The 25,533-nt window shown below is 47.8% G+C and overlaps 1 protein-coding gene and 1 pseudogene across 12 annotated transcripts in view; one reads left to right on the top strand and one right to left on the bottom strand.

The window, feature by feature from the left end:
* Window positions 1-25,533, top strand: part of PROSER3 (proline and serine rich 3) — a 185,719-nt gene that overhangs the window by 79,928 nt on the left and 80,258 nt on the right. For 11 of the 12 annotated variants that reach the window (XM_085615926.1, XM_085615929.1, XM_085615931.1 and 8 more), the window contains 3 exons: window positions 9,623-9,945; window positions 18,290-18,444; window positions 18,844-18,932. In XM_085615926.1, coding sequence (XP_085472052.1) covers window positions 9,623-9,945; window positions 18,290-18,444; window positions 18,844-18,932 — 567 coding nt within the window. The remainder of the gene's footprint in view (window positions 1-9,622; window positions 9,946-18,289; window positions 18,445-18,843; window positions 18,933-25,533) is intronic. The other variant, XM_085615921.1, reaches the window with a different exon arrangement.
* On the bottom strand, window positions 10,090-12,203 carry LOC146809121 (uncharacterized; annotated as a pseudogene).

The raw sequence follows: 25,533 nt of genomic DNA on the forward strand, positions 1-25,533 counted from the left end.
CTGATATCCGTTTTTACTGATTTTTACCGATCAATACAGACCAAAACCATTTATTTTCTGGCTGTCTTTATTTATTTCCAAATGTGGATAACAAAGGAAATCGATTATTGTTTGACTGATTCTAAAGTTTGTCAGTTATGAGTGCCAGACCAATAGCTGTGTGAAATGACAGATAAGGGGATTAAAAAACAGGAAGGAATTTTAGCAAAGAGGCAGAAACAGCAGAAGATATGTGCAAGGCTGATACTAAAATGTGCATGTTTTCAAATAAGTGTGTTGATTTATTATCTGCAATTGTGAGTAAACTTGTTGGGTATTCAAGCAAAAAATGCACATTTATCAGTTAAATAAATGTGGAAATATACTAATTTCAGCTTCATCTTTTTTTTCTTCAAACCCAAAATAAATGTGGATAAATACAGATAAAATTTGCAAAAAATAAAAATGGATAAATACAGATGGAAATGTAAAAACAAAATACTGTAAAACTGGGAGCCCTAATTACAACACACTGTGGGACTGTAGCTGCCACTGTTTGCTCACTTTCCTGAGTTTTGTACTGTCTTAAACTTAACTGACCACTTTTTAGGTTTTGACAAGACAACATATGCTTTGCTGGCAAAATCTTTTGTTAAAAAGAACTTAGAACGGGGTTAGAGCCCACCCATTACTTACTATAACTTGCCATTGGTCTGCTTCCATGTCACTCCCACGCCTGCTTTCAAGGTTCTCAAGTAATAGCACACTTCAATCACACCAATATAGTAAATGGCTCAGAATATCCCAATTGGTCAGTGTGTTCTCCATACAGTGTTTTACTTTGCCTGCGTGTGGATGCACGTAATGTACATGACCCTCTTAACGAGATGGACACCGAACCCACTATAAATGTGATTTAATCAAATGCATACAGTTCAGGCATCGGCCTATGTTGCTTGTTTGACTGCCTGGTTCTCAGTCTGCCTTGGTGTGCCCTTCATTTCCACCACGATGGTATCAAACATGGAGATGCAGGAAGCAGCTGGGTGTCCAGACCTAGTTCACCACAAGTAGAGCTATGCCCCTCCAGTTGGTTCTGGCATACAGCGACTCCAGTGCTGCTGAATATGTACTATTGGGAATAGGTGAATCTGAAGATGGTGCAGTAGAACATTCGTCTCCAATGGAAAGACAACAGCAACTTTAAAGGAGAATACAGAGGAAGTTTTTTTATTTTCAGTAATGTCACTTCCACCAGACAATCCACCTACAAGAGCAACTGTGGGCTGTACAATCTTTTGAGTGAGAATAACTGTAGGAAAGTAGGATCTTCTTATGTTTACCCCCACTTTTTGCTAAATGTAATACTGTTTTTGACTAGTCAGACTGGGATCCTGCTAATCGGGACCCCAGTCTATCTGCTTTATCCTTAAACTGTTAGGTTATGTACTTAGGTACACTCCAGATTGTATACTGGGGTACCCTTGTCAGTCCCTAGTATAAGTTACCCAGGGAATAGGTACCCCCGAGGTCTCCCTTTGGCTGGTTATGTATTATGCCACCCATGTGATGCCATTCAAAATGGAACTACAGGGCTGCCATTGCAGCCTGTGTACGTTGGTGCATGCACCGCTTACTTAAGATGTAAGTTTACTATATCCATGGGTCACTGCACTTAAAACCTATAAGGCACCCCTCTAGCAGGCCTTTACAATCCTGAGGGCAGGGTGCTTGGTTCTAAGTGAGAGGGTGCCACTGCATGAGCAGAACACCCCTGCAGCCTACGTGGTACATTCTCCCGGGTTGTCAGTGAAGCAGCCATATACGACATATAGAAGGGCATTACATGACCGCGTGATGACTAACTCTAAAACGACTGATACTAACCCTATCGTGTTTGGTGTCAAACATGTTGGAATCATACCCCCAAACTGGTAACCGGTGTGAGAGGTATGATTATACCCCTCAGAAGCGAGCTTCGTGGGGTGCCTGGTGTTCCCGGTACCAGCCTTCTAGTCCCGGACAGCACAAAATGGTTGCTGCCGACCAGAGACACAATTCTGCCCTCCTTCTGCTGCGCCAAACTCGAGCAGAGGAATGCAGAATAATAGGCATCCTGTTACAAGGAGGTGTGACCACCTCCCAGACAGGATTTAGTGTATTAGGGCTGGGTGGGTGTGCTTGCCAGTGACTGAAAGTCTGCATGAGGGGCACATTTGGTGTCTCTGTGCATAATTCAGTTCAAACCAGTCCTGGGAGCCGTTGGCTCCCGCTCTGGTGCGAAACTGAACAAAGGACCTGGGAGGGTCCCCTGAATCTTGCCAACCCTCTTCCGTGGGTACCTAAGTGCTTACCTGACTGTAGGACCTGAGATTCTATGTGGACAAGATTCTGAACAAGAAACCACTACACTTCGACCGTCTGGACACTCTGGACTTTGCTGGACTTCGTTTGGGCCCGACTTCGTCTCCCTCTCAGTCTGAAGCATCGTCTGTGCACGTGCACCATACAGGATCAGTGCAGGACCTGTGGAGCATCCAGGACAAGCGAAGATAATCTCTCTTGGAGTGAAGGAGTCACTCCACTGTATTCGCAGGCACCTCAAAATTGCTGACCGGCCTGCTGATCCCGTGCTCCTACGGACTCCGAAGGGTCCAGCAACACAGGAGGTGGGTTTCTACGTCCCTCGAGGCCCAAGCTGCCCTCTTACCGAGTTTGAGGCCAGTATCCCTCGTGCGGGCTGCATTAACCGAACCCCTGTGCACCGCGTTCATTTGCAAGTGCATGTGCTTTTAGGCATTTCTTTAACAAGTGCATTGGGCTCTATGTAGCCACAACCTTCACCTTCGCTCCAGGAACCTCAAGTGGCTTACTTCAATTTCCCTGCAGGTACCCCAAATGACCTGGCCTCCCCCCACTCAGTAAAGCTCACTCTCCCTGGCTCCTTCTAACAGGCAATGTGAATACCATTACCCTCTCCCACAAGCAAAGGTTTTTGGCACACTCTCAGGAAGGCGCACCCCTTAGGCCTGTCCTCGCTCCTCTCAGAAAAGCGCACTCTCCCTTACTCCCACTAACAGTACTAGGACTTGCCACTACCCCTACCCTCTCCCTCACTCAAAGGTTTTTGGCATACTAATTGAAAGGCACCTCCCTCCGGCCTTCCCTTTACCCCATACCTTGACACCCACCCTGCATGACCTATACCCCTCACCTTAACTTGCTATCTTGCAAATACGCCACACCACTATGGGCCATTCACTGGTAACCCTTTTACTCCCACCTCTCTATTAATACTAGTTGACACAAGTCACCCCAGCATGCACCCCCCCTCCCAGTTCAGAATTGACTCCAAACTCCAGAAATTAGGTATGAATAGTCACACAATTAATTACCCGATAAACCTCTCCAAAACCGCGACTAAGTCTCTAAAACATAGACTACTCAAAGCTAACCCAGAAACCCTCACCTCTAACCCCTATTTCTGTAAAAAAAAAAAAAAAGGAACGATTACTAGTGACCTGATCTTTCACACTAAAAGAAGAGCTCAGTGGAGGATAACGCTCCACTCTTTACTTAGAATCGCCTCGGCTAAGACATTTCTCCACGGTATTAGACTATTGGCGATATCGTCACCCACATTCAGAGCAAACGCTACTATCTTCATCTATAGCAACGGGACCATACTCATTCAGGCCACAGATCGAAACCTGGCCATTTTTGACGAAAAAATTCGACGTCATTAAGAAATCGCTGTACCATAACAATGCACCTACTCACCCGTTGAACGACCTTCCACAAACTCCAACCCAGGGTCAACTTGATCCCTCTCTATTCTCCCTCAACCACCGTTCAATTGCCCCTCTTACATCAATCAACTCACTTAAAGCTCCGACCCCCCCTCACCTAGGATCCTCATACTCATTCATCGGGACTCGACCACCCATAAGTCCCCTACTCCACTCCCGCCTGGCTGACGATTTTGCTATCCCTAACCCGGATCACCTCTCCCATACCTCCCACTCTCCCCTTTCTCCGAATTACCTCCTACCTAACTGTCGCCCCCCACTACTTCTTGACCCACTCTCCACCTGGACTGAAATGCCCACTAACCACCCCCCCCTCTAGACCCCACTCTCCTTGTTCTCCTCTCCATCGGAGACGGAATTCCTCCTCAGAGGATTTCTCCCCTCCCCCTCGGCCCCTCTCTGTGAACTCACCTACGTCCACCACAGTGAACAGCACTCCTCCTCCCATCCACGTGAGTCCCCTCTCTGTAAACTCAGCTACGTCCTCCACAGTGAACAGCACTCCTCCTCCCATCCATGTGAGTCCCCCCTCTGTGAACTCAGCTACGTCCTCCACAGTGAACAGCACTCCTCCTCCCATCCACATAAACCCCGAACCACATGCAGATCCGGCTTCCAAACTCCATGATATAAACCAAGAACTTCTCAAGCTCAAAACTGCCATCCATAATCTCTTTAAAACCACAGCTGACCTGGCACTTGAGCTCGCTTCCAACAGGACCTCGTAAGATTCCCAGCATTCTACCCAGCACCACCATTCCCCATCTTCCCATTTCATAATACTACCTACTGACCCAGGGCTGAAACCCACTGGTCGGAACTGGAGTACCACCCCATACCCTAATGCACTATCTCGACCCGCCAGATCCAAAAATCAGCTATTAGAAACAGACATTCTCTCCCTCCTACTAGAGTACAACAACCCACATAAGGTCATCTCATCCCCTTCTGGATCTTTTCAAACCCCCCACTTAAATCTTCCAGAAACAAGCAGTACCAAGCAAGACATCTCAGAGACCATACAATGCATCACACTTAACCCACATAGAGCCCCCAGACTTAACGCCAACTCCTTAAACGCCAGCAACCTCTTGCAGATCCCTATGACACAGCCCTCTGTCACTGAACACAAAGCACACCTGAAATGCCTGCTACTTAACTGTAGATCAGCAGTAAAACATGCCACAGACCTCTCAGATCTCATCCTGGCTCAGGAACTCGACCTACTTATCCTCACCGAAACCTGGCTCAATGACTCCTCTGGCCCCATCCTCGACATCCTCGTCCCGCCCAGCCACAACATTATCAGACTCAACTGAGTTAAGAAAACGGGTGGTGGCATAGCCTGTATCCACCACAGCTCTCTCTCAGCAAAACAATCCCCCTCAACTAATCTTTCATCCTGTGAATATCTTTCCCTTGATATAACTTCCAAACATAGACCCATATGTAGCCTGCACATCTTCTACCACCCGCCGGGATACAACCTCCCGTTTTTTGAACAAATTATGGAAACCATCTCCTCCAACATGGGACGACACTCCCCTCAGATCTTCCTTGGAGACTTCAACCTCCACTGGAATGATCCGCATGATCAGGCAGTTAATAGTCTCAAAAACTTCATCAGCGATCTCCACCTGTCTCAAATCTGTGACACTCCCACTCTTGGCTCGACCCTAGACCTAATCATCGCCAATCCCAAATCCATTCAACTTGATTCTATTCTCCCCTGTGACTGATCTGACCATTACTACATCACCTTCCGTATCCTAGAAAGCTGGAACTCCAAAAGATCACAACCACTTAAACATAAACAGTGGAAAAGATTGCTACATAATACCAACATAAATGAACTCATCTCGGACTGCAATATCTCCCTTCAGCCCCCTGCTCACCTAGACAACGTTCACATCCACACGGAACACTTATAACAACTCCTTGTTGTCTGCCCTCGATGCAGCTGCCCGCCTCCAACTAAAAAGGATACCCATCAAAGACTCCAAACCATGGTTTAATGACAGCCTTAATTCAGACAAACTCAGTCTTAGATTAGCTAAGCACGCATGGCGATCATCTCCATCAACTGAGCTACTAAAAACTCTTAGACTATAAAGGAGCAGATACAATAAACTCATCAGAACAGCTAAAGCAAATTTCTTCAAAACCCAACTTGACAAAGCTAAAAACCGCCCCAAAAGCCTCTTTGAGCTGATTAAGTCACAATCTAATAACACTTCTGGGAAATCACCTCACATCTCCCCCTGTCCTCAAACGAACTGTGATGCCGTTGCTGACTTCTTCCTTGCTAAGGCGAATAAGATCGAATCTGACCTCAAATCGGCTCTCATCAAACTCGCTCCCTCTCCGGAATATCCTGACCCCGCCTCCCCTCCTGTGCTGTCCTTTCTCTCCCCTAAAAACAACGCCTCTTTGAGCCAATTCACCCCCCTCAACGAAACTGCCATCCTCAGCATTCTTCCGACCCTCAAACCCTCTAATCACTTCAATGACCCCCTCCCCCGCAACTTCTATAAAGATATGGTTGGAACACTAGTCCCGCTGTGGTCTAAAATCATCAATGCCTCGCTGTACCAAGGGGAGATCCCAAACTGCCTGAAGGCGGGCCTAGTTCTCCCTATTCTCAAAAAACCCACGGCAGGTGACCTGAGTAATTATCGACCAATCACAAACATCCCTACTCTGGCTAAACTCCTCGAGAAATCTGTACATGATCAACTGCGCAAACACATTGACCAATTCCAACTCCTCGACCAATACCAATCGGGCTTTTGCTCTGGCCACTGCACGGAGACGGCTATCACTCATATAGTGGATGATGCTCTATGCTTGACCAGAACGAAGCTTGCCTTCTAATACTACTCGATCTCTCATCTGCTTTTGACACGATCAAACATGACAACCTACTTAACCTCTTGGAATGTAGGATGGGACTCTCAGGCACTGTCCTAAAATGGCTTGCCTCCTTCCTCAACAACCGAACACAAAGAATCCAATCAAACTCTATCCAACTCCAGTCCCTGCACACCTGATGTCCCACAAGGTTCCTTACTCTCCCCCACACTCTTCAACCTTTTCATGGAACCCCTGACTGTAATCCTCAAACTCCAACATCCAATACCACATGTATGTGGATGATGCCCAACTGTACATGAAACTATCTTCACCAAAAGATATCCAATCTCATCAACGGAACCCTGCACAAAACCTTACACTGGTTAACCTCCAACCACCTCAAACGAAATGCCCTTAAAACTGAATTCCTCCTCATCTCACCCACCAGGCAAACCCCCACTGTAGTGAACTTCCTTACTAACCTCACCGCTCTCAACTGCACACCACACATATTCGACTCCACTAAATCATTGGGTGTTGTCCTGGATAAGAATCTAAACATGTAAGACCACATTAGAGCATCAACCAAAGGAGCGAACTACCATCTGAGCATACTAAGAAAACTCAAACCTTACCTCCCACAAGAGGACTTCAAATCGGCGGTGCAAGCACTTGTCATCTCAAGACTCAAATACGGCAGTGCCACTCTATGCGGTCTCCCCAAACTCAGCCTAGCCCCACTCATAGCATCTCTGAATGCTGCAACTAGACTTATCACTGGCTCCAAGAAATCCAACCACATTTCACCTGACCTGAAATCACTCAACTGGCTCCAACTCGAGGCAAAGATACAATTAAAAATTGCATGTATGACCCATAGAGCACTACACTTCAACACCCCTCTATACCTGAAAAATAAGCTTGAACTATCTGGAAGTGCTCGATCCTCAAGGAGCACCACCACTCTGCTCCTTAAGCCAAAGAAATGTAAAAAATGTAAAACCTACAAACGCTCTTTCTCCGGCTCTGCCCCGAGAATCTGGAACTCCCTACCTGTTGACACAATACTGATTCCATCAACCTTTGCCTTCAAAAGGGAAGTGAAGGCTCTACTGATGAACAATTCGCTTAACTAGTTGCCAATCCCCCTCACCGCCCTGCCTGTTTTACCATAAAGTGCTACCAACTTGCCTATGCTACAGCCCTGTATCGCCCGCTACTGTGTTATTACTATTTCCAATGTAACTTGTCGTAACTGCTTCCTGGCCGATGTCACGGCCTACTTTCGCATGTATTGATATCAATGTTGCTCCTGATGTACATTGCCCAATTGTCTTATCAACCTGTATCTGCCTCAACCCACATGTAAAGCGCTCTGATACCCGCTTGGGTCATGTTCGCGCTATACAAAACTTTTAATAAATAAACCTCTGCCACCATTTTCTACCAAGATCTTCGACCACCTCGCACCAAGTGCTCAGTGGCCTGTTTGGTGAAACTGCTCTAGGCCGTCTCGCAACTCCTGTGCCTCTGGCCCGTGGGTTCATCTGAGGGTCAACTTTGCTTTTCTTGGGTTCCCCTGGTCGCTCCACGCCGGCCTCGGCTACTCTTGCTGTGGTGATTCTCTTGGACCTTGCTGGTCCAAACCGTACACTATCTTGACTTTCTGCGTGGATTGCTGTTTCCAAGGCTTCTTGGTGCTCCCGCCAGACACCGACCCCTCAGCAATCGACATCCTTCATGGGACAGCTCCCATCCGACTCCTGGTCGTCTTCAACGTCGCCCGGTCCCCGCAGCTGCAGAGTCGAGAGCACCATCAACCAATCTGAAGCACCCGACACCGGTGGGCATTCGTCTTCCGAGCCCCTGGTCACTCCTAAGTGACCCAGACTCTGTCCCCTCTGCTTTCAGGTACTCTTCATCAAGAATCCACATTTGGATTCCAACGGACATTCTTCTTCCTTCCAGCAGCGGCACTTTCTCGAAGTCCTCCATTGGGTTCGACTGCAGTTTCCGATGTCACTTCACCCCTATGCACCCGGCTTCCTTGGATAGGTAACTTGGGTACTTCGGTATCCACGGGTGGGGTGGCTCTCCAACCTTCTGTCTTCCACAGGGTTTCTTCAAAGCCCACTGGAAAGGGTCCTTAATCTCTAAAACTTCAACCGCGACTGTCCCATAGAGTTGTACGTAGCACGCGGTCGTGTTCCCACACTGCACCCGTCCTCCGTGGGCTCCCTACTCACTCACCTTGGGTGGTTCCTTGGGGTCCCAGCGATTCTACGTCCTCTCGATTATCATCCTGACTCAAGTCGTGGTTCTTATACCACTTATTTAGTATATGGTTTGGTCCCCCTCTCCCCCGGGGCCCACTGTGTATTAGTGCTATTTACTGTCATTTCTGTGCTTAAGTATTGTGTGCTTTGTGATTATCTCTGTGGAGGAGATACTGTGTCGTGCTAGATAGTGTTATATTGATAAATACATATTTTAGAACTACTGTGTGGTTCCCCTTTCATTTAATCAATACAATAAGATTGCATTCTGGTAAAGCAAGCTGCTTAACATTCCTTCAAGACTAAGCCTGAAGGCTGTTCTCCACAGCTACCACTTGGATAGCTTTTTAAGGTTACCTTTGACCTCTTAAATCAGCATAAGGGTTGTCTGGACTGATGCAAGCTGCCCACTTTAATTAGTGGACAGCATATACCAGGCCAACTTCTCACAATAACTCACACTATATTTATTATATCATAGGTTCCTGTGCGCAGATCAGCATCATCACTAAAGTAAAACCCTACACACTTGAAGCTTTAAAGTGCAGATACATTTGGGAAACACATTTACGGGCCTTTTTAAATAAGTATGGAGTAAGAACTGTGGGAAGGTGGAAGCCACTTTTTATTATTTTTGTTTGTTTCTGCTGTGCTGAAGCTAGTAGTCCGCTTGAAGTAACTGCAGGGTCTGTCCTTTCTTCCTAGGTCCTTAGCCCTGCTCGCTTGCACCCAAGGGGAGCCTCTCACCTCTCCGATGACTCTCTCAGCCCTGCCGATACGCACTTTCTAAAGGGATCTCAGCGGCTGGTCGTGGAGCCCCACAACTCTGCTGGCTCTTCAAGTCCTTTCGATGAGTCCTGGCCCTCAACTGAGCTCAGCACCTCCAAGACTCCTGAAGGGGCAACCCGAGAGCCCATGCCTGGGTGGACAAACGAAGGTTGGTTGTCTCCTTCCTCCCCAACACAGGATGTCTCCAGCCTGTCTGAAGATGATGATGGGACTCCTAACGATGGATCAGTGATTGCCAAGTATGTTGTTTGACATTGTATGTCTTTGGAAGAGGCCTCTTCTCAGCCCTGACATTCCTACCTTCTATTTTGCCCCAATGTCTTCATCTTCTTGTAGCACCTGTAGATTCTTTGCAAGTCATGGTTACCATATGGACTTTCAGCCTACATCTGGTTGAAGGGAGAGTTGTGGGGTGTACCCAGTGCAGTAGGGCTGCGTACTTTAAAGGTACTGAGAGGAATAGGTGTAGTCTTTGCCCCATAAAACTGTTCAAAGCACATAATGGTGTTCAGAGGGGTTTGGGGAATAGCCCTAAAATGGAAGACAAGTTGGACTTATAAAAATACAGCGGAGCAGTGTGCACTAGCAAGTTGGTCTTAAGCACAAGAGGTGCAAATGGAGTGTCCCATCTGCATCTGTTTGTGGTGCTATAGACGCGGGTGGCTCCCCTGTTGAAGCGGAGGAGCGTCGGCGCACTTAAAATCCCCCCAAACCCCATGAAAAATAAAAGCTCATTTATTACCGTTTTATTTGTCTTCCGAGCCAAGCGGCAAGTTATTATATTTGTTTTGCACCCCCCTCTGAGCCCCCTCTATAGCCGCTGCTGGCTGTAGATATGAATATCGATAAAATGAAGACTATTTCACACAGGTGCATTTTTTCTGTGTTTGTTTTAGTCAAGGTCTGCAGCTGAACGTTTGAGGAGAGGGCCTCTTCATTGGGTTATCCACGTACATGTTTATACTTCTGACTCTCTGTAAACCTTTACAGTTGGTGTTTCTAGTTACCACTTGTACGTTTTATGTTTGTTTTCCTCGTCTTTGTCCTGTGTTCTACTCTGCCTGTGTAAAAGAATTGTGTGGGCCGCACAATTTGGTTATAAAAATGTTAATATTCAGGCGGCCTAGGGTGAGTGGCAGAAAAAAGGCCCAGTTACTTACTTTTAGGAGATCATTCTAGAGGCCTATGCCTAGAAACCTCCTCACTAAACCAATTGTTCCACTGTGAGCGAGACAATGGAGCAGGGAATCGGAGGTCAGCCACGTGGGTTGCAAGGAGATAGCCAGACAGTGTGCTGCCCTTTTATTGAGAGTTTATTAACTGCTGAACTGTTCTCCGACTCAAAGAAAAGTTTATTCCTCCTTTGTAGTTGGGCTATTCATGCATTCCTCTGTGTTTCTATTGTGGGCAATTTGGTTATAAGCTGTTTTTTAACATCATGCACCCTTACATGTTTGTAAATTAATCAAGCCTTTACTGGTTTTAATTCCCTGAATTGTTGTTTTCATTATGATCTACGTTCAAGTGAAACATTTCTAATCCTTATTTAATGTGTTATGAAATGTGTGTGTGTGTGTGTGTGTGTGTTTGTTTGTTTGTGTGCTTGTTTGTTTTTGAAAGGGTAGGATACGTGACTTGGTCCCTGTAATGTCTGATTAGAATAGAGACGTAGGAAGTTATGCTATGTTTGGTCTGCATTCTGATGCCCCAAAACATGAACATCTAACCTGCTATTTAAACAAAAGGGGCTGATTCACAATGACCTCCGCACTCGTGGCGAAGACAGCACAGTCGTAGGGGAGTCTCCGCACTCGTGGTGGAGACGCGCAGTCATGGGGGAGTTTTCGCACTCGTGGTGGAGACCGCACAGTCATGGGGGAGTCTCCGCACTCGTGGTGGAGACCTCGCAGTCATGGGGGAGTCTCTGCACTCGTGGGGGAGTCTCTGCACTCGTGGGGGAGTCTCTGCACTCGTGGGGGAGTCTCTGCACTCGTGGGGGAGTCTCTGCACTCGTGGGGGAGTCTCTGCACTCGTGGGGGAGTCTCTGCACTCGTGGGGGAGTCTCTGCACTCGTGGGGCAGTCTCCGCACTCGTGGGGCAGTCTCCGCACTCGTGGGGCAGTCTCCGCACTCGTGGGGGAGTCTCCGCACTCGTGGGGGAGTCTCCGCACTCGTGGGGGAGTCTCCGCACTCGTGGGGGAGTGTCCGCACTTGTGGTGGAAACTTTGCAGTCATGGGGGAGTCTCCGCAGTCGTGGTGGAAGCCACGCAGTCGTGGGGCAGTCTCCGCACTCGTGGTGGAGGCCACGCAGTCGTGGGGGAGTCTCCGCACTCGTGGTGGAGACCGCGCAGTCGTGGGGGAATCGCGCAGTCGTGGGGTAGTCTCCGCACTCGTGGTGGAGACCGCGCAGTCGAGGCAGTCATGGGGGAGTCTCCGCACTCATGGTGAAGACCACGCAGTCGTGGGGGAGTTTCTGCACTCGTGGTGGAGACGCGCAGTCATGGGGGGGTTTTCGCACTCGTGGTGGAGACCGCGCAGTCATGGGGGTTTTTCGCACTCGTGGTGGAGACCGCGCAGTCATGGGGAGTCTCCGCAGTCGTGGGGGAGTCTCCGAACTCGTGGTGGAGACCGTGCAGTCGTGGCAGTCATGGGGGAGTCTCCGCAATCGTGGGGGAGCCTCCGCACTCTTGGTGGAGGCCACGCAGTTGTGGGGGAGTCTCCGCACTCAGGGTGGAATCTCCACAGTGAGATTCAGAAAGGGCCTCCTTACTTGTGGTGGAGACTGCGCAGTCATGGGGGAGTCTCTGCACTCGTGGTGGAGACCGCGCAGTCAAGGGGAAGTCTCTGCACTAATGGTGAAGACCGCACTCGGTCGGAATCTCCGCATGAGAATTCTCATTGTGGAGAACTCCCCCCACGACCTCGGGGTCTGTGGTACAAGTGCAGAGGCCCCTTCTGAATCAGACCCAAGTTGTATACACAGAGACGTTTTAATACATGGGCAAAGTGGGCTCTGGCCCAGGGCCCCAGCCTTTCAGGGGGCCCCCTGACAGTCAGCTCCATTCTCCAGAGTTTTGCCCTAATGGCCTTGAATATTTCCTAAACAGTTTGTTTTGAATTCTGTTTTCCTTTCATTTATTTCTTATGTACCTGATGTGTGAGAGTCTAGTACAGCCATTTTGCAGAGAAATTTTGTGTTTATGTTTCATGCAATATACATAAAAAACGTTTATTTTAGATCAAAACAAGGCCTAACATATAAGAAATGGGAGGGCGACACAGAGATTATTTGCAGTAATATTGGTGAGCTGCTGCTGTGTTACAATAATGAAAACACACACAACTATCCCGGAATATTAGATGTAAACACATTCAGGGCCTTATATATGAGAAGTGATGCATCGCTGTGTGAAAACAGGGATGCGTCACTTCTTAGTGTGCCCTCGTTGCAACATGATGGATGTGTCATATTTACTGTATGAGGCATCATGTCGCAAGGAATTACAGATATGTCAGTATTTCTGACGAATCTGTATGCGCAAAAGTGATGCATTGCTGCGGTGTGTCTGAAAATAGACGCAACTCAGCAATGTGTCCTTTCACATGGGGCAAGCCCCATGTGAAAGGGCCTGCATCAGTCTTATGCCTGCTGTGTGGCAGGCGTAAGATATTGACGCAATGGGGTCCTAGAAGTGGCACACTGAGTTCTCGTAGATTTCAATGCGCCACTTCTACGAGGCATTTTGCGGGGCAACACCCACCCTGCATACATTATGCCTGGCGCAGGTATAATGCGGTGCAGGGGTTTACAAAGTGAAGCATCTGCCTAGATGCATCACTTTGTAAATAGGGCATAACATTGCACATATTTTATGCTGCCGGTGCGTCACAAAAAGTGCCGCACCAGCGACATAAAAGTGAAGCAAAGCCTCATAAATAAGGCGCTTAGAATTTGGACGAGTGTTCCTTTGCACTGTCAGGGACCTAATGAAATGAAATTGTGTATTTAATAAAGCGCGCGGCTACTCAGACTAGAGTGTCCTGGCGCATGACAGTGGGAGGAAAACATGCGTAAAAGACCCTTCAGTTATCAAAAAGCCCGGTTTTTAAGTTCTTTCATGAAAGAGAGTAGGTCTGGGGTAAGTCTCAGAGACTCAGGGAGGCTATTCCACAATTTTGGGCCTAGAAAGCCGTGGGATCTACCTCCAATGCGGGCACTGCATATTTTAGGCATGATGGCCAGGTTGGCATTGGAAGAATTTAGGGGTCTAGCTGTTGTGTAGCGATTCACGCGCTTATTTATGTAGCCGGCTCCTAAGCAATGGAAAACTTTAAAGAAGATGGTCATTGCTTTGAAGCCGATCCGTTCTTTTATGCGGAGAGACTTAAGAATAGGGGTCATACTAGATCTGGGTTTAGTTCTCAGGATGGCTCTGGCCGCCGCGTATTGTACCACTTGTAGGCGCTGGATAAGGGATTTGGGAAGACAGAGGTACAAGCTGTTGACATAGTCAAGCTTTGATGTCACCAGAGTCTGCACCACGAGCTTTCTGCTCTCAAGCGGTAACAGTGGCAGGAGTTTTTTTTAGCGTCCAGAGTATGCCAAAGCAAGTGCCATTTAGATTTTGAATTTGAAAGCACATGGAGAGTGTCTTGTCTATGACAATTCCTACGTTTTTGACTTTCTCCTTTTCAGCGCGTGGGGGCGGCAGATCTTTTGGCCACCAAGCGCTCCAGTCAGGCGTTTATGGATTACCAAAGAAAACAACTTCAGTTTTGTCAGGATTGCACTTCAGCTGATTGATCTTAAGCCAGTTAAAAACCTTTGTGAGGCAAGACCTAATCATTGCCCCGTCAAAGTCGGTTCCTTTTTCACACGTAAAAATCAGCTGAGTGTCATCAGCATAGGAATTTGGCGCCCTCTTCCTCTACTAGAAATGCAAGGGGGATAGATATATATTAAAAAGGGTAGGACTGAGAATGGAGCCCTGAGGGACACCTACATTCATGGCCGGAACTGTGGAAGAGAAAGGGGGGAGCCAGATGTCCTGAGATCTATTTGCCAAGAAGGATGACATCCATGTTAAGGCGGTCCCCCCCAGACCGATGTTAGCAAGTCTCTCCAGGAGCCTCTCATGTGGGACCATATCGAAGGCCGCCGACGTATCGAGCAATATCAGAACAGTCTTGCCTCCCTGGTCCAGCTTTCCCTTGAGAAATTCAGTCACTTCCAGCAGAGCGGACTCCATACTGTAGTTAGTCCTAAAACCGGATTGGGACTCATGAAGGAGCTTCCCATCTTCAATGTGTTTTTGGAGGGCCTTGTTTACATGCTTCTCTAGTACTCTGGAGAGGGTCGGAAGAAGGGAGATTGGCCTGTAGTTGGCAGGGTCCGTCGGTTTGCCGTTAGCTTTTTTTATCAGTTGAAGAATCTTAGCATTTTTCCATAATTTCTGCATGGTGCCTGAGGAGAGAGAAGCATTAAAGAGCTGGTTTACTGTTGGGTTTATGGTGGGAGCTAATAGGTTCAAGATATTCCCTGGACATGGGTCAGTAGGAGAGCCAGACTTAATGCTTTAGAGAGGGGTCAGTGACTCTTCAAGCTGAAACTCAGGGAAAGCTAGTAAAGATGGAGGATCCAAGAGGGGAAATTTGCTATTAGAACTAAGGTAGAAGGTCAGTTCTTCCCCTGAGATGTTAGTGAAGGCTTGTTGGATCATGGAGATCTTTTTGTGGAAGAATTCAACTATTTACTTAGACCATTCTTCAGGGCATGGCCCTTCCTTTGTGCCGGCTCTCAGGGCAGTAAAGGATTTAACTATGCTAAAGATTTCCTTACTCTTATTTTGGGCATTTTCTATCTTGGTTTGAAAGAGGTTTTTCTTGGCTGCCTTCACGAGAATGTAATGAGATTTTAAGGTGTCTTTATACACCTTCCTGTCCTCAGGTAGATAGGATTCACGCCATTTCCGTTCAATTGTTCCACAATTTCTGTTGCGAGATCTAAGGGAATCATTAAACCATGGAGCTGGTGGGGCTGACCTCTTTGAGGAGCAGCAAACAACCAGTACCACTGCATCAATGTTGGTTCGGAGCCATGAATCTATTGAGAGGGCGTCCGAGTCCGGGCAGCCAGACAGCTCTGGTGAGGAACGACCGAGGGCGTCTGCTAACATCGGGATGGATATTTTATGGAACGTCCTGTAATTAGAGGCCCTCTGCCCTGTGTTAGCTCAAGGGGCTGTGGCAGAGTTGGGAATGACGAATTTTAATAGGAGGTGGTCAGACCAGGTAATGGGAAGAGGTAGGCTTACTGATATGTCAAAGTTGTGAACGATTTGGTCTAGGGTATGGCCCTTCTCATGGGTGGCCAAAGAAACAGATGGAAACATGTTGCAGGCCTGCAGCGCCTCCAACAAGGAAATAGTTTGAGGGTCTTTTCCATTGTCCATATGTATATTGAAATATCCCAGAATGAGGCAGTTGTTGTATTTTAAGGCCAGGGAGGTGGTGGCTGCATTAAGCGTAGTAATAACATTTCCAATAGCACTGGGAGGTCTGTAAATCAGAAATCCAGCTATGCTATGATGGGGGGATAAGGTACAGCAGAAGCCTAAGCAGTCTAGTTTTTTATTGTAAATTATGGCAACACCTCCCTCCTTCCCATTCGATCGGTCCCTCCTAAGAATGTTATAACCCGTAGGGATGGCCGAGGTGATAGTAGGGTTGGAGGCTTCAGACAGCCAGGTCTCAGTGAGAAATAAAAGATCAGACTGTTAGTCTAAAAGTAGGCCATAAATGTATGGTTCATGCTTTTGTATAGAGCGACCATTTAAAAGGGTGGCCTTTAAGTCCTCTGTTTTCTTATTGTTTTTACACTTATTGTTGCGTGGGAGGATATTGGGTGCGAGTTTCCTGGGCTGGAGGAGAGTCCAGTTGCACTTATTGCATCGAAAGTCTACCTCCAACCTCGTATCAGCGACTGTATAGTGACATAATGGCAGCCGCCTAAGGCTAAGCAGTTTTTCCCTATTGCAATATAGTGGAAGAAACTCACCGGAGGGGAACTGGGCAGCATGGCCGGCGCCGAACGCCTCTGGGCGCAGACAGGCTTACCTTCGGCGCCTGCGGCGCGCCCGCTGTGCATGTCCACTTAGAGCGTCCGTTTGCATCGGGAATATATAGGCTAATGCCTATGATGCAAACTGGATGGCCAACGCAGCTGAGGAAGCGGAAACTGCATAGGCATAAGTGAGGGGCCCGATAGTAGCCCCCAGCCCTCCGCACAATCGGCGTATCAGCCGCGGCGGACCAGGACTGGAGGAAAAGCGAGATGCGAATCGAAGCAGCTAAGGAGGTGTAGACAAGCAGAATCAAGTAAAGTGCAAGTGCGCATAGGTAGGAGAAATTGTTAAAAAGCACAAAGTAATTCAGCCAGACATATACAATTTAAAAAGTAATAAAAACCTAGTAGCAGGGCAGGAAACACTAAATCCTACAGCTATCAGCTGTGCGCATCCGTTTGCATCGGAAATATATAGGCTGATGCCTATGATACAAACTGGATCGCTAGTACAGCTGAGGAAGTGGAAACTGCGTGGGCGGAAGTGAGTAGCCCGATAGTAGCCCCAGCCCTCCACACAATCGGCGTATCAGCAGCAGCGGACCAGGACTGGAGGAAAACCAAAATGCAAATCGGAACAGCTAAGGAGGTGTTGGCAAGCAGAATCAAGTAAAGTGCAAGTGCGCATATGTAGGAGAAATTGTTAAAAAGCACAGAGTAATTCAGCCACACATATACAATTTAAAAAGTATTAAAAATGTAGTAGCAGGGCAGGAAACCCTGAATCCTACACCTGTAAGCTGCACATGTCCATTTACATCTAGAATATATAGGCTAATGCCTATGATGCAAACTGGATCGCTAGCGCAGCTGAGGAAGCGGAAACTGCGTGGGAAACAGGGGCTCAAATTAGATCATAAATTCAAAGGTGTCCTGAAAAGGGGCCCCCAAAATATGTTTGGCCCAGGGCCCCCCAAATCCTTAAGATGTCCCTGTGTATACATTTTCCAGTAATATTACAATGCTTCGCTGAAAAGTATTAATGGACAAATGGGTATTTCCGATTCCATTTGCAAACTAATTTATTATTAAAAATCATTGTGCCAAATATAAAGGTGTAGTATATACATGCACATTTTAATAGCTCTCTCTCTCTCTGGTGCACAGCAGATTCAGAACACTGTAATCGAAACAAGACGGGTGTGATTGGAAATAAAAGTTTCTGTAAAACCAGAGTCCATCTGCCTTGAAGTGTTAGACTTGGGAGTAGGTTAGAGCGCCCTTCACAGGTGTGCAGACCTATTGATGGGTACTATTGAGGAACATTGATTGGCGGTCCCAGTAGGACGCATCCCCAATGTGAGAGGGAAGGCTGTGACACTGACTGAGCTTGACCCAGCTCTTGTGGGAGGGCGAAAGAAGGACTAAGAGAGGATTAGTCCTGACTGTTGGACCATTAGAACCCTGGCTATGAATGTTATGTCTGGCTTTGCTAACTGCTTGCATTGTTCCTGTCTGCAGGTACATTGAAAGATTCCGCCACGGACGTCCCTCTAGCCGCGAGGAGCGCTCCGCACCAGTGCCGGTGGAGAAGCCTTTCTGGTGGCTTCACTCTTCTCCCACAAAGAGCTTCAGCCCTGGAGACGAGTTGTCGGCTGATAGACGAAGTAACTTTGGTAACCTATTATGCTACATAAATCCATTTTGCTATATTATACTCAAAAGGCAACTAGGTTTGTGTCTGTTTCTCGGCTGTAGACTTTCTGGCACCCAGCTCTGGCGCTCTACACGTGTTTCTCAGACTTGTGGTCCCCTGCCTGCTTCCCCTGTCTGAGTTATTGACATATCATAGTTCCTTTCAGACACTTCTATATGTGATCTACCTGAGATTATTGAAACCCCTTCTTCTTGTGCTAGTCTCTCTTGCCTGCAGGTCATTCTGCCTCTACCTGTGCTAGTTACCTGATGGCTCTTCTTGCTGTCCCTGCCTTATTAATAAGCAAGCCTGCCTGATTCTAAACAGTTGCCATGTCTATCTTTTGGTATCTGTAAGTTCGTTTTTTTTTTCTTAACAGAATATGATGTTTCTAATGTGATGGGGAAATCTGTGAGAAATCCTGCCCAGGACACAAGTCAGCTCTGTGGCAAAAGTCTCTCTCGCAAGGTCAGTACTTTGCCACCTGACCCATCCTTACTGGCGTGCTCTCCTGCTGACTGAGGCCCTCGTTGCTCCTTGGTTAGAGATGGAGCGAGCATGGTGCTGCTTTCTGTTGGTGAGCTCAACATTGCTCTCGCCACGTTGCATGCGTCGCTCAACAGGTCTGTGGTGGTGAGCAAAGGGGCTGCTTTGCTGCAGTGGGCATGGGGCTACAGAAGTGGGTTGTTGTACCAACTGTTGCTCAGTAGCAGGCAGAGGCTGGTCATGTTAGCTGCTTTTAGTTGCCCTGAGGTCATTGCTCACTGGGCCAGGAGGCGCGGATCTTTACACATTGGTGGGTGTTGATGTTCTGATATGTGCATCGCTGCTGAGACGCTAATTCATGTGTGGATTCTTATTTATGTATGTTGTGTTATACTATTTAAAATTTTTTAGCCGAATGATGATTCATCACAGGAAGTGACTTATTTGTGGCAGTTATCGTGTGACTGCTTCGTGGAAGTGAGCGCATGGGTGTTTTGTTGCTGTGAAAGAGTTGGTATTTGTGGTAATGCATCTATAGCTTCTTTGGCATTGAGCATGTGACCACATGTATTTTTTAATTTTTTATAATCTTTATTTTTTGCTTTGTCCTCCTATATTTCACCAACCACTCTTAAATCGAATCTTGGTAATGCAAGCATAGCGTCTTATTTTTCCCGCTGCTAACAAGTGACCAACCCTGTTGCACAGGTATAAATTGCTTCTCTTTAAACAAGCAGATTGAAACCAATGTGTAGCATGAATAAAGACACCTGTAATATCACTGCCAGCTCCTCAACTCAACATCGTTCCTGCCACTGTCTCCAAGGTGGAGCTATGGATTCTTTTTTTAATCTCTTAGGCCATCAGTAGGAGTGTGGTGTATTTTAGTGCGGGATTCTGGAAGTACAGAATTCCAGATTCCAGCCAGTATTCCCGCATCCAAATCTGCCAATTACAAGTTTTCTCCCTGGAATGTCAAGGACCACACAGAACTTGAGAAACAAGATCATTTATGTAGGAGAGTGGCATCGACTGCATAGTTGCTCCTAACTTTTTGCTGATGTTTTGACTGTTTTCTGACTCTAGCCAGGCTGTGGCCCTGCTATCCAGGGCCCCAGCCTATCTGCTTCCTCTCTAAACTGATGTGAGTACCCTAGGTACATACCAATTGGATACTGAGGACACCCTATCAGCCCCTTGTAGATGGTATCCTAGGTACCCAGGGCATGGGTCCCTCAGAGGCCTACCACGGGCTGCAGCACTTATTGTGCCACCCCTGGGACAGCCATACAAACTGACACCACCAGACCACTACTGTAGTCTGGGTAAGGTGGTGCTTGCACCCCTTACAGGGATATAGGTATCCTGTATCCCACTTAATACAACACATATATCCTCATAGGTCACCCCTAAGGCAGGCCTTGCTAATCCTACAAGGCAGGGTGCTGAGATATGTGTGAGGGGGAACCCCTGCCTGAGTAGGGCCCCTCTGCAACCTTCGTAAAACTATTGCTGGGTTGTTTGTAGTGCAGCCATACCATATACTCTTAACCACATTATAAGTAATTGCGATAGCGTGATAACTTGAGAGTGGCTGCACAGAACCATGTCCTGTTTGCTGTCAAACATCGTGGAATCATACCCCCAATCCAGCCATGGGAGTGAGGGTATGATTCCCCCTTGATAGAGGGGTGATGTGGTAAAAGCGGCAGATTTTAGACACCAATTTAAAAGTGCACACGTAGTACAAAATGGATGCTACCCGCCACCTACACGGCTCTGACTGCCTGTTGCTGGGCAGAACTCCAGCCACGGCAGCTGGACAATAGGGATCTTGTTGCAGGGAGGGGTTCCCACCTCCCCAGACAGACTATGTGGATTGGAACTGGGTGGGTGCACCATAGGATGTCTTTCAGACTTGCACGTAGGCTTCTCCAGTGCCTACTTCTGCATACACCGCCTCAAACCGGTTCAGGGGCATCCTGCCCCCTGCCCAGGCGGGAAAACCGACAAAGGGGAGAGGGTGTAGCCACCCTTTACCGCCTGAACTCTCATTGGTGGGCTCTGATTCAGACACTCCCCTAATCTCTGGATAAAGGTGGGTGCAGGGTCCCCAGAGCCTTAGATTAATCTTGGACTTCAAAGACTTGAACCTTCGACTTGCTGCCGCACAGCTGAATGAAGAAATCTTCCTTGGGGTAAAGGAGTTACCCCCCTGCTTGGCAGGCACCTGAAACACTGCAAGTGACCCGGTTGGCACTCCGCTGCTCCTACGGACATCGAAGACTTCTGCTTACCCTGAGGTGGGTTTCCAAGCATTCCAGAGGCCAGTGAAGCCAGGCCAGTGAAGACAGCCAAGCTCAGCACCGTGGACACCGTGGGTGCCGAGATCCTCAATACCCCAGGACACTGGCCACCTCTTGCACAGCACACGACCCGACCAGTGGGGAAGTTGTGCTTTGGCCCATTATTGAGCCAACCTCTCAGCATTATTTGTGCCAAAGGACGACGCTCCAGCTCCGGCGACCAGTGGGCTCATCTTTACGCACTCCAAATTTCCGCCTCCCGCGGTCCCTTGTCTCTCGACTGGTGGGCCCTAGCGGAGGTCAATCTTTACTTTAAAGGGCTCCCCTGGTTGCTCCAGGCCTGCTCTACAGTCTCCTCGCTGGAAACCTCGCTCAGACCTCGTGGGTCTGCACCGTAGCTGTTTTGTGATCCTTGCGTGGGTTGTGGTTGCCAAGGCTTAGTGGATCCAATCCGGACACTAACACCGCAGCGGCCTTCATCCTTCGTGGGACAGTCGCTCTCCAGATGCTGGCCTTCCTTGAAGCCTCCTGGACCTCGTGGCTGCTGATCCAAGCTACCCGTCTTCAACCTGAAAACACCCGACATTGAAGGGCTTTTTCTCCTGAGCTCCCTGGTCACTGGCTAGTGACCCAGACTCTGTCCCCTCTGCTTTCAGGTCCTTTCCTTCAAGATCTACATCTTCAATCTGCACGACATCGGTGACGCTTCACGCCAGCAGCAGTTCTTCACCTTTTTCCATTGTAAACGAGGTCGCGACCCGACATCGAAAACGACCTATGCACCCGGCTTCCCTGGGGCAGGTAACAGTGGTACCTCGGCACTGTCGGGGGCGTGGGCACTCCAAAAGCTTAACTCTAAGCTGCTGAACTTGAACTCCTGCTAGAATTGTTTAGATTCTTGTAATTTCCAACCGCAACATTCTCCATAGGGTTTAATAGAGATCCCGACAGTAGTTTATACCACTGCACGCATCTCCCGTGGGTCCCCTTCCTCACTACCTTGGGTGGTTTCGTAAGGGACCAGCGACCCTAAGTGCTCTAGGCACTGTCTGTAGAATTGTCTTGGTTCTTATACCACTTTTTTAATATATGGTTTGGTCCCCCCCCTGGGGCCCTCTGATTCCAGTGCTATTTATTGTAACTATCAATGCTTGTTTGAATTGTATCTTTACCTCATAAAGAGACTAGTGGGATTATTCTTAGAATAAATACATATATTTTATATATATACCTGTGTGGACTACTCTTTCATTTGGTCATTCAAGAGGTTATCCATGGTAAAACAATAAGCTTAACACTCCTTCAAGACTTAGCCTGAAGGCTGCTCTCCACAGCTACCACTAGGATAGCTTTCTTTAAAGGTGGTCTTTTAACCTATCACCTTAAGAGTCGAATTGGACTGGTGCAAGGTGTCCCCTATAACTAGTTGACGGCATATGCTAGGCCAACTTCTCACAATTTAGCATGTAATTTTCCCTGTTTCCAGATAGAAAACCACTTGAATTTTCTGCCTGCTCTATGGGATGAAAATTGTCTGGAAGAGGGATGGTGGAGTGAGGGGTTGAAGTTCAGGGTCATCCTCTCTGGAGGGAGTGTTTTCTTAATCCTACACCCCCAAGGCAGCTATAGAAGTTAGACAGGGCTCCCCGGGTTCATTCAGCTGCCCACAGCCCCTCCATAATCTGACGGGTCTCATGGCTGCTTTGTGGCAGTGAGCAGGTGGCTGCTTTGTGGCAGTGAGCGGGTGACTGATTTGTGGCAGTACGAGTGTGGTTGCATTTTGGCAGTGAGCGGGTGGTTGCCTTGAATGAATGAATGGAATGATCTTCTTAAGTGCGCATTACTCGAGGGTGTCTTTGCGCTGAGCAGATTCAGGCCGGAAAAAAGGGAGTCATAGGTTTGGGGGGGACACAGGTGACCTCACTAATTTACTGTGATAACAGCCAAGTCTTCAGCTGCTTCCTAAAAACCTGCAGTGCCAGCTGTGCACGGAGAGTTCCATAGTTTTCCCCCTGATAGGCTAGCGTTCTGCCACCCCGGTTGGCTCGTTTGACTCTTGGGACCATAACCATAAATGCAGAGCTAGCTCTAAGAATCCTGCTGGGCACGTAACAGGTGAACCGTTCTTGAAAATATGACGGGCCAGTCTTGTAAAGCGCCTTGTGCATAAGGCACAGTGCCTTAAAAGACACACTCTTCTCCACAGGCAGCCAGTGTAGATCATGCAATAAATGGGATACAGGTTTGAATTTAGGAATTTTCAGAAGTGTCCGTGCTACAGCATTCTCAAGAGACTTCAATTGTTTTAGCAGATATTTTGAAGTCACTGGATAAAGGGAGTTGCAATAGTCTATTTTGTATGTGATGAGGGCCATCATCACCGTTTTTTGCAGGTCAAAGGGAATGTACGGGAGGACTTTTTGGAGTACACGCAGCATGAAAAAACTTCGACATTACTGCATTAATTTGAGCAGAAAAACTCAGTTTCGTGTCAAACAAGACTCCCAGGTTTTTTGCCTTCTGCAGGGGCTTTGGAAGGTTGCCCAACCCTGCCGGCCACCAGGACGCATTCCAGAAGGAGATCTCTCTCCCAAAGAGTAGTACCTCCGTTTTGTTTGAGTTTAATTTAAGGCAGTTAGTCTGCATCCAACTTGCCACTGCCGTCTTACAGCTGCAAACATTTTCAGCGTCTTTCTCAACCTGAGATTAGATGGATACCACTGTCTGTGTATCATCGGCATATGACAGTACCGTCCGACCAAAACTGAGGATCAACTGTACCAGGGGGTCACATACACATTAAAAAGAGTAGGACTAAGTGCCGAGCCCTGCGGCACCCCACAGGGAAGCGAGAAAGGATTTGATTTTGCGTCTCCCATCTCCACCCAGTTCTATCTGCCAGAAAGGACCTCAGCAGCGCTAGTGCAGATTTCCTGAAACCCTGAGCAGACAGACGCTTTATGAGTAAAGCATGGTGCACCGTATCAAAGGCGACTGAGAGATCTAGGAGGATTAGAGCCGCTCTGCCTCCTTTGTCCACCCTTATTCCTACCTCCACCAGAGCTGATTATGTGCAATGGTTGGCTCTAAACCCATATTGGGCTGCATCTAGCAGCTGATGATTGTCCAGAAATGCTAGAATTTCTTCATTCATAGCCTTTTCTAGCAGTTTAGACTGGCGGGGAAGTCGCGAGATAGACCTGTAGCTTTCCACAAGCTTTGGGTCCAGGGGGTGTTTCTTCACCAGGGGAAGAAAAGAGGCTTCTTTTCAGCAACTTGGGTAGTGCCCAGAGCTGAGCACCTTATTCAATAGGACTCTTAAGTGGTCCAACCACCGTGCTAGCCACTTTGTTAAAAATCAGGGGTGGACAGGGGTCTGAAGGGGCATCAGATTTAATGGAGCTCATAAGGCTGATAATTCTCTTTTGTGAGAGAGGAGAGAACTCCGCAAATAGTGGAGGAGCTCTCTCCCCTAAGGATGTCACTGAGGTAATAGCCTCAGTCTGATGAGGGGAAAGATCGGATCTACATGAGAACGCTTGAAAGATAGTGTTGACCTTATGTTGAAAGAACTCTGCCAGTTTGTTGCAGAAAGGTACGTCTGGTACGAAGACGTTGCTGTTGTTCCAATTGGCCAGGTGTTTGACCATTTTGAAAAGTTCCCTGGTGGAGTTTGCAGCGAGTCTGATCTCTTCTGAGAAGCTTTGATTAGCTGTTTATACTCCAGGAGACATTTCTTGTATTTGGCTTTTTCCTCCGTCCCATAGTCTCTCCTCCATATACGCTCCTGCAGCCTGCATTTAAGCTCGCCTGCTTTTAGAGCTGGCGAGAACCAAGGAGCCGAAGGATTTTTCCTATAGCTCCTTAGCGTTATTTCGTGCACCACTTTAGAACAAGCTGCATCAAGTCAGTGTGTGAAGCTAATAGTAGCGCAGCCCAAGTTGCTCTCAGGCAAAATAGCTCATTGAGATAGAGCCTCACATAGTGCTGCCACTTTAGTATGCTTCCAGGGCCTGTATTTGATTGTTCTATTTACGCCAATGTCATCCGTTTTGTTGCCTGTGGTTGTGACTGAAAGGGTGGCTGCATTTTTGCAGTGAGAGGATGGCTGCTTTGTGGCAGGAGAGGATGGCTGCTTTGTGGCATGAGAGGGTGGCTGCTTTGTGGCAGTGAGCGGGTGTCTGGTGTCTGCTTTGTGGTAGTGAGCAGGTGACTGCTTTGTGGCAGTGAGCAGGTGACTGCTTTGTGGCAGTGAGCAGGTGGCTGCTTTGTGGCAG

The sequence above is a fragment of the Triturus cristatus genome, chromosome 7 (assembly GCF_964204655.1).
Source record: "Triturus cristatus chromosome 7, aTriCri1.1, whole genome shotgun sequence".
Lineage (NCBI taxonomy): Eukaryota > Metazoa > Chordata > Amphibia > Caudata > Salamandridae > Triturus > Triturus cristatus.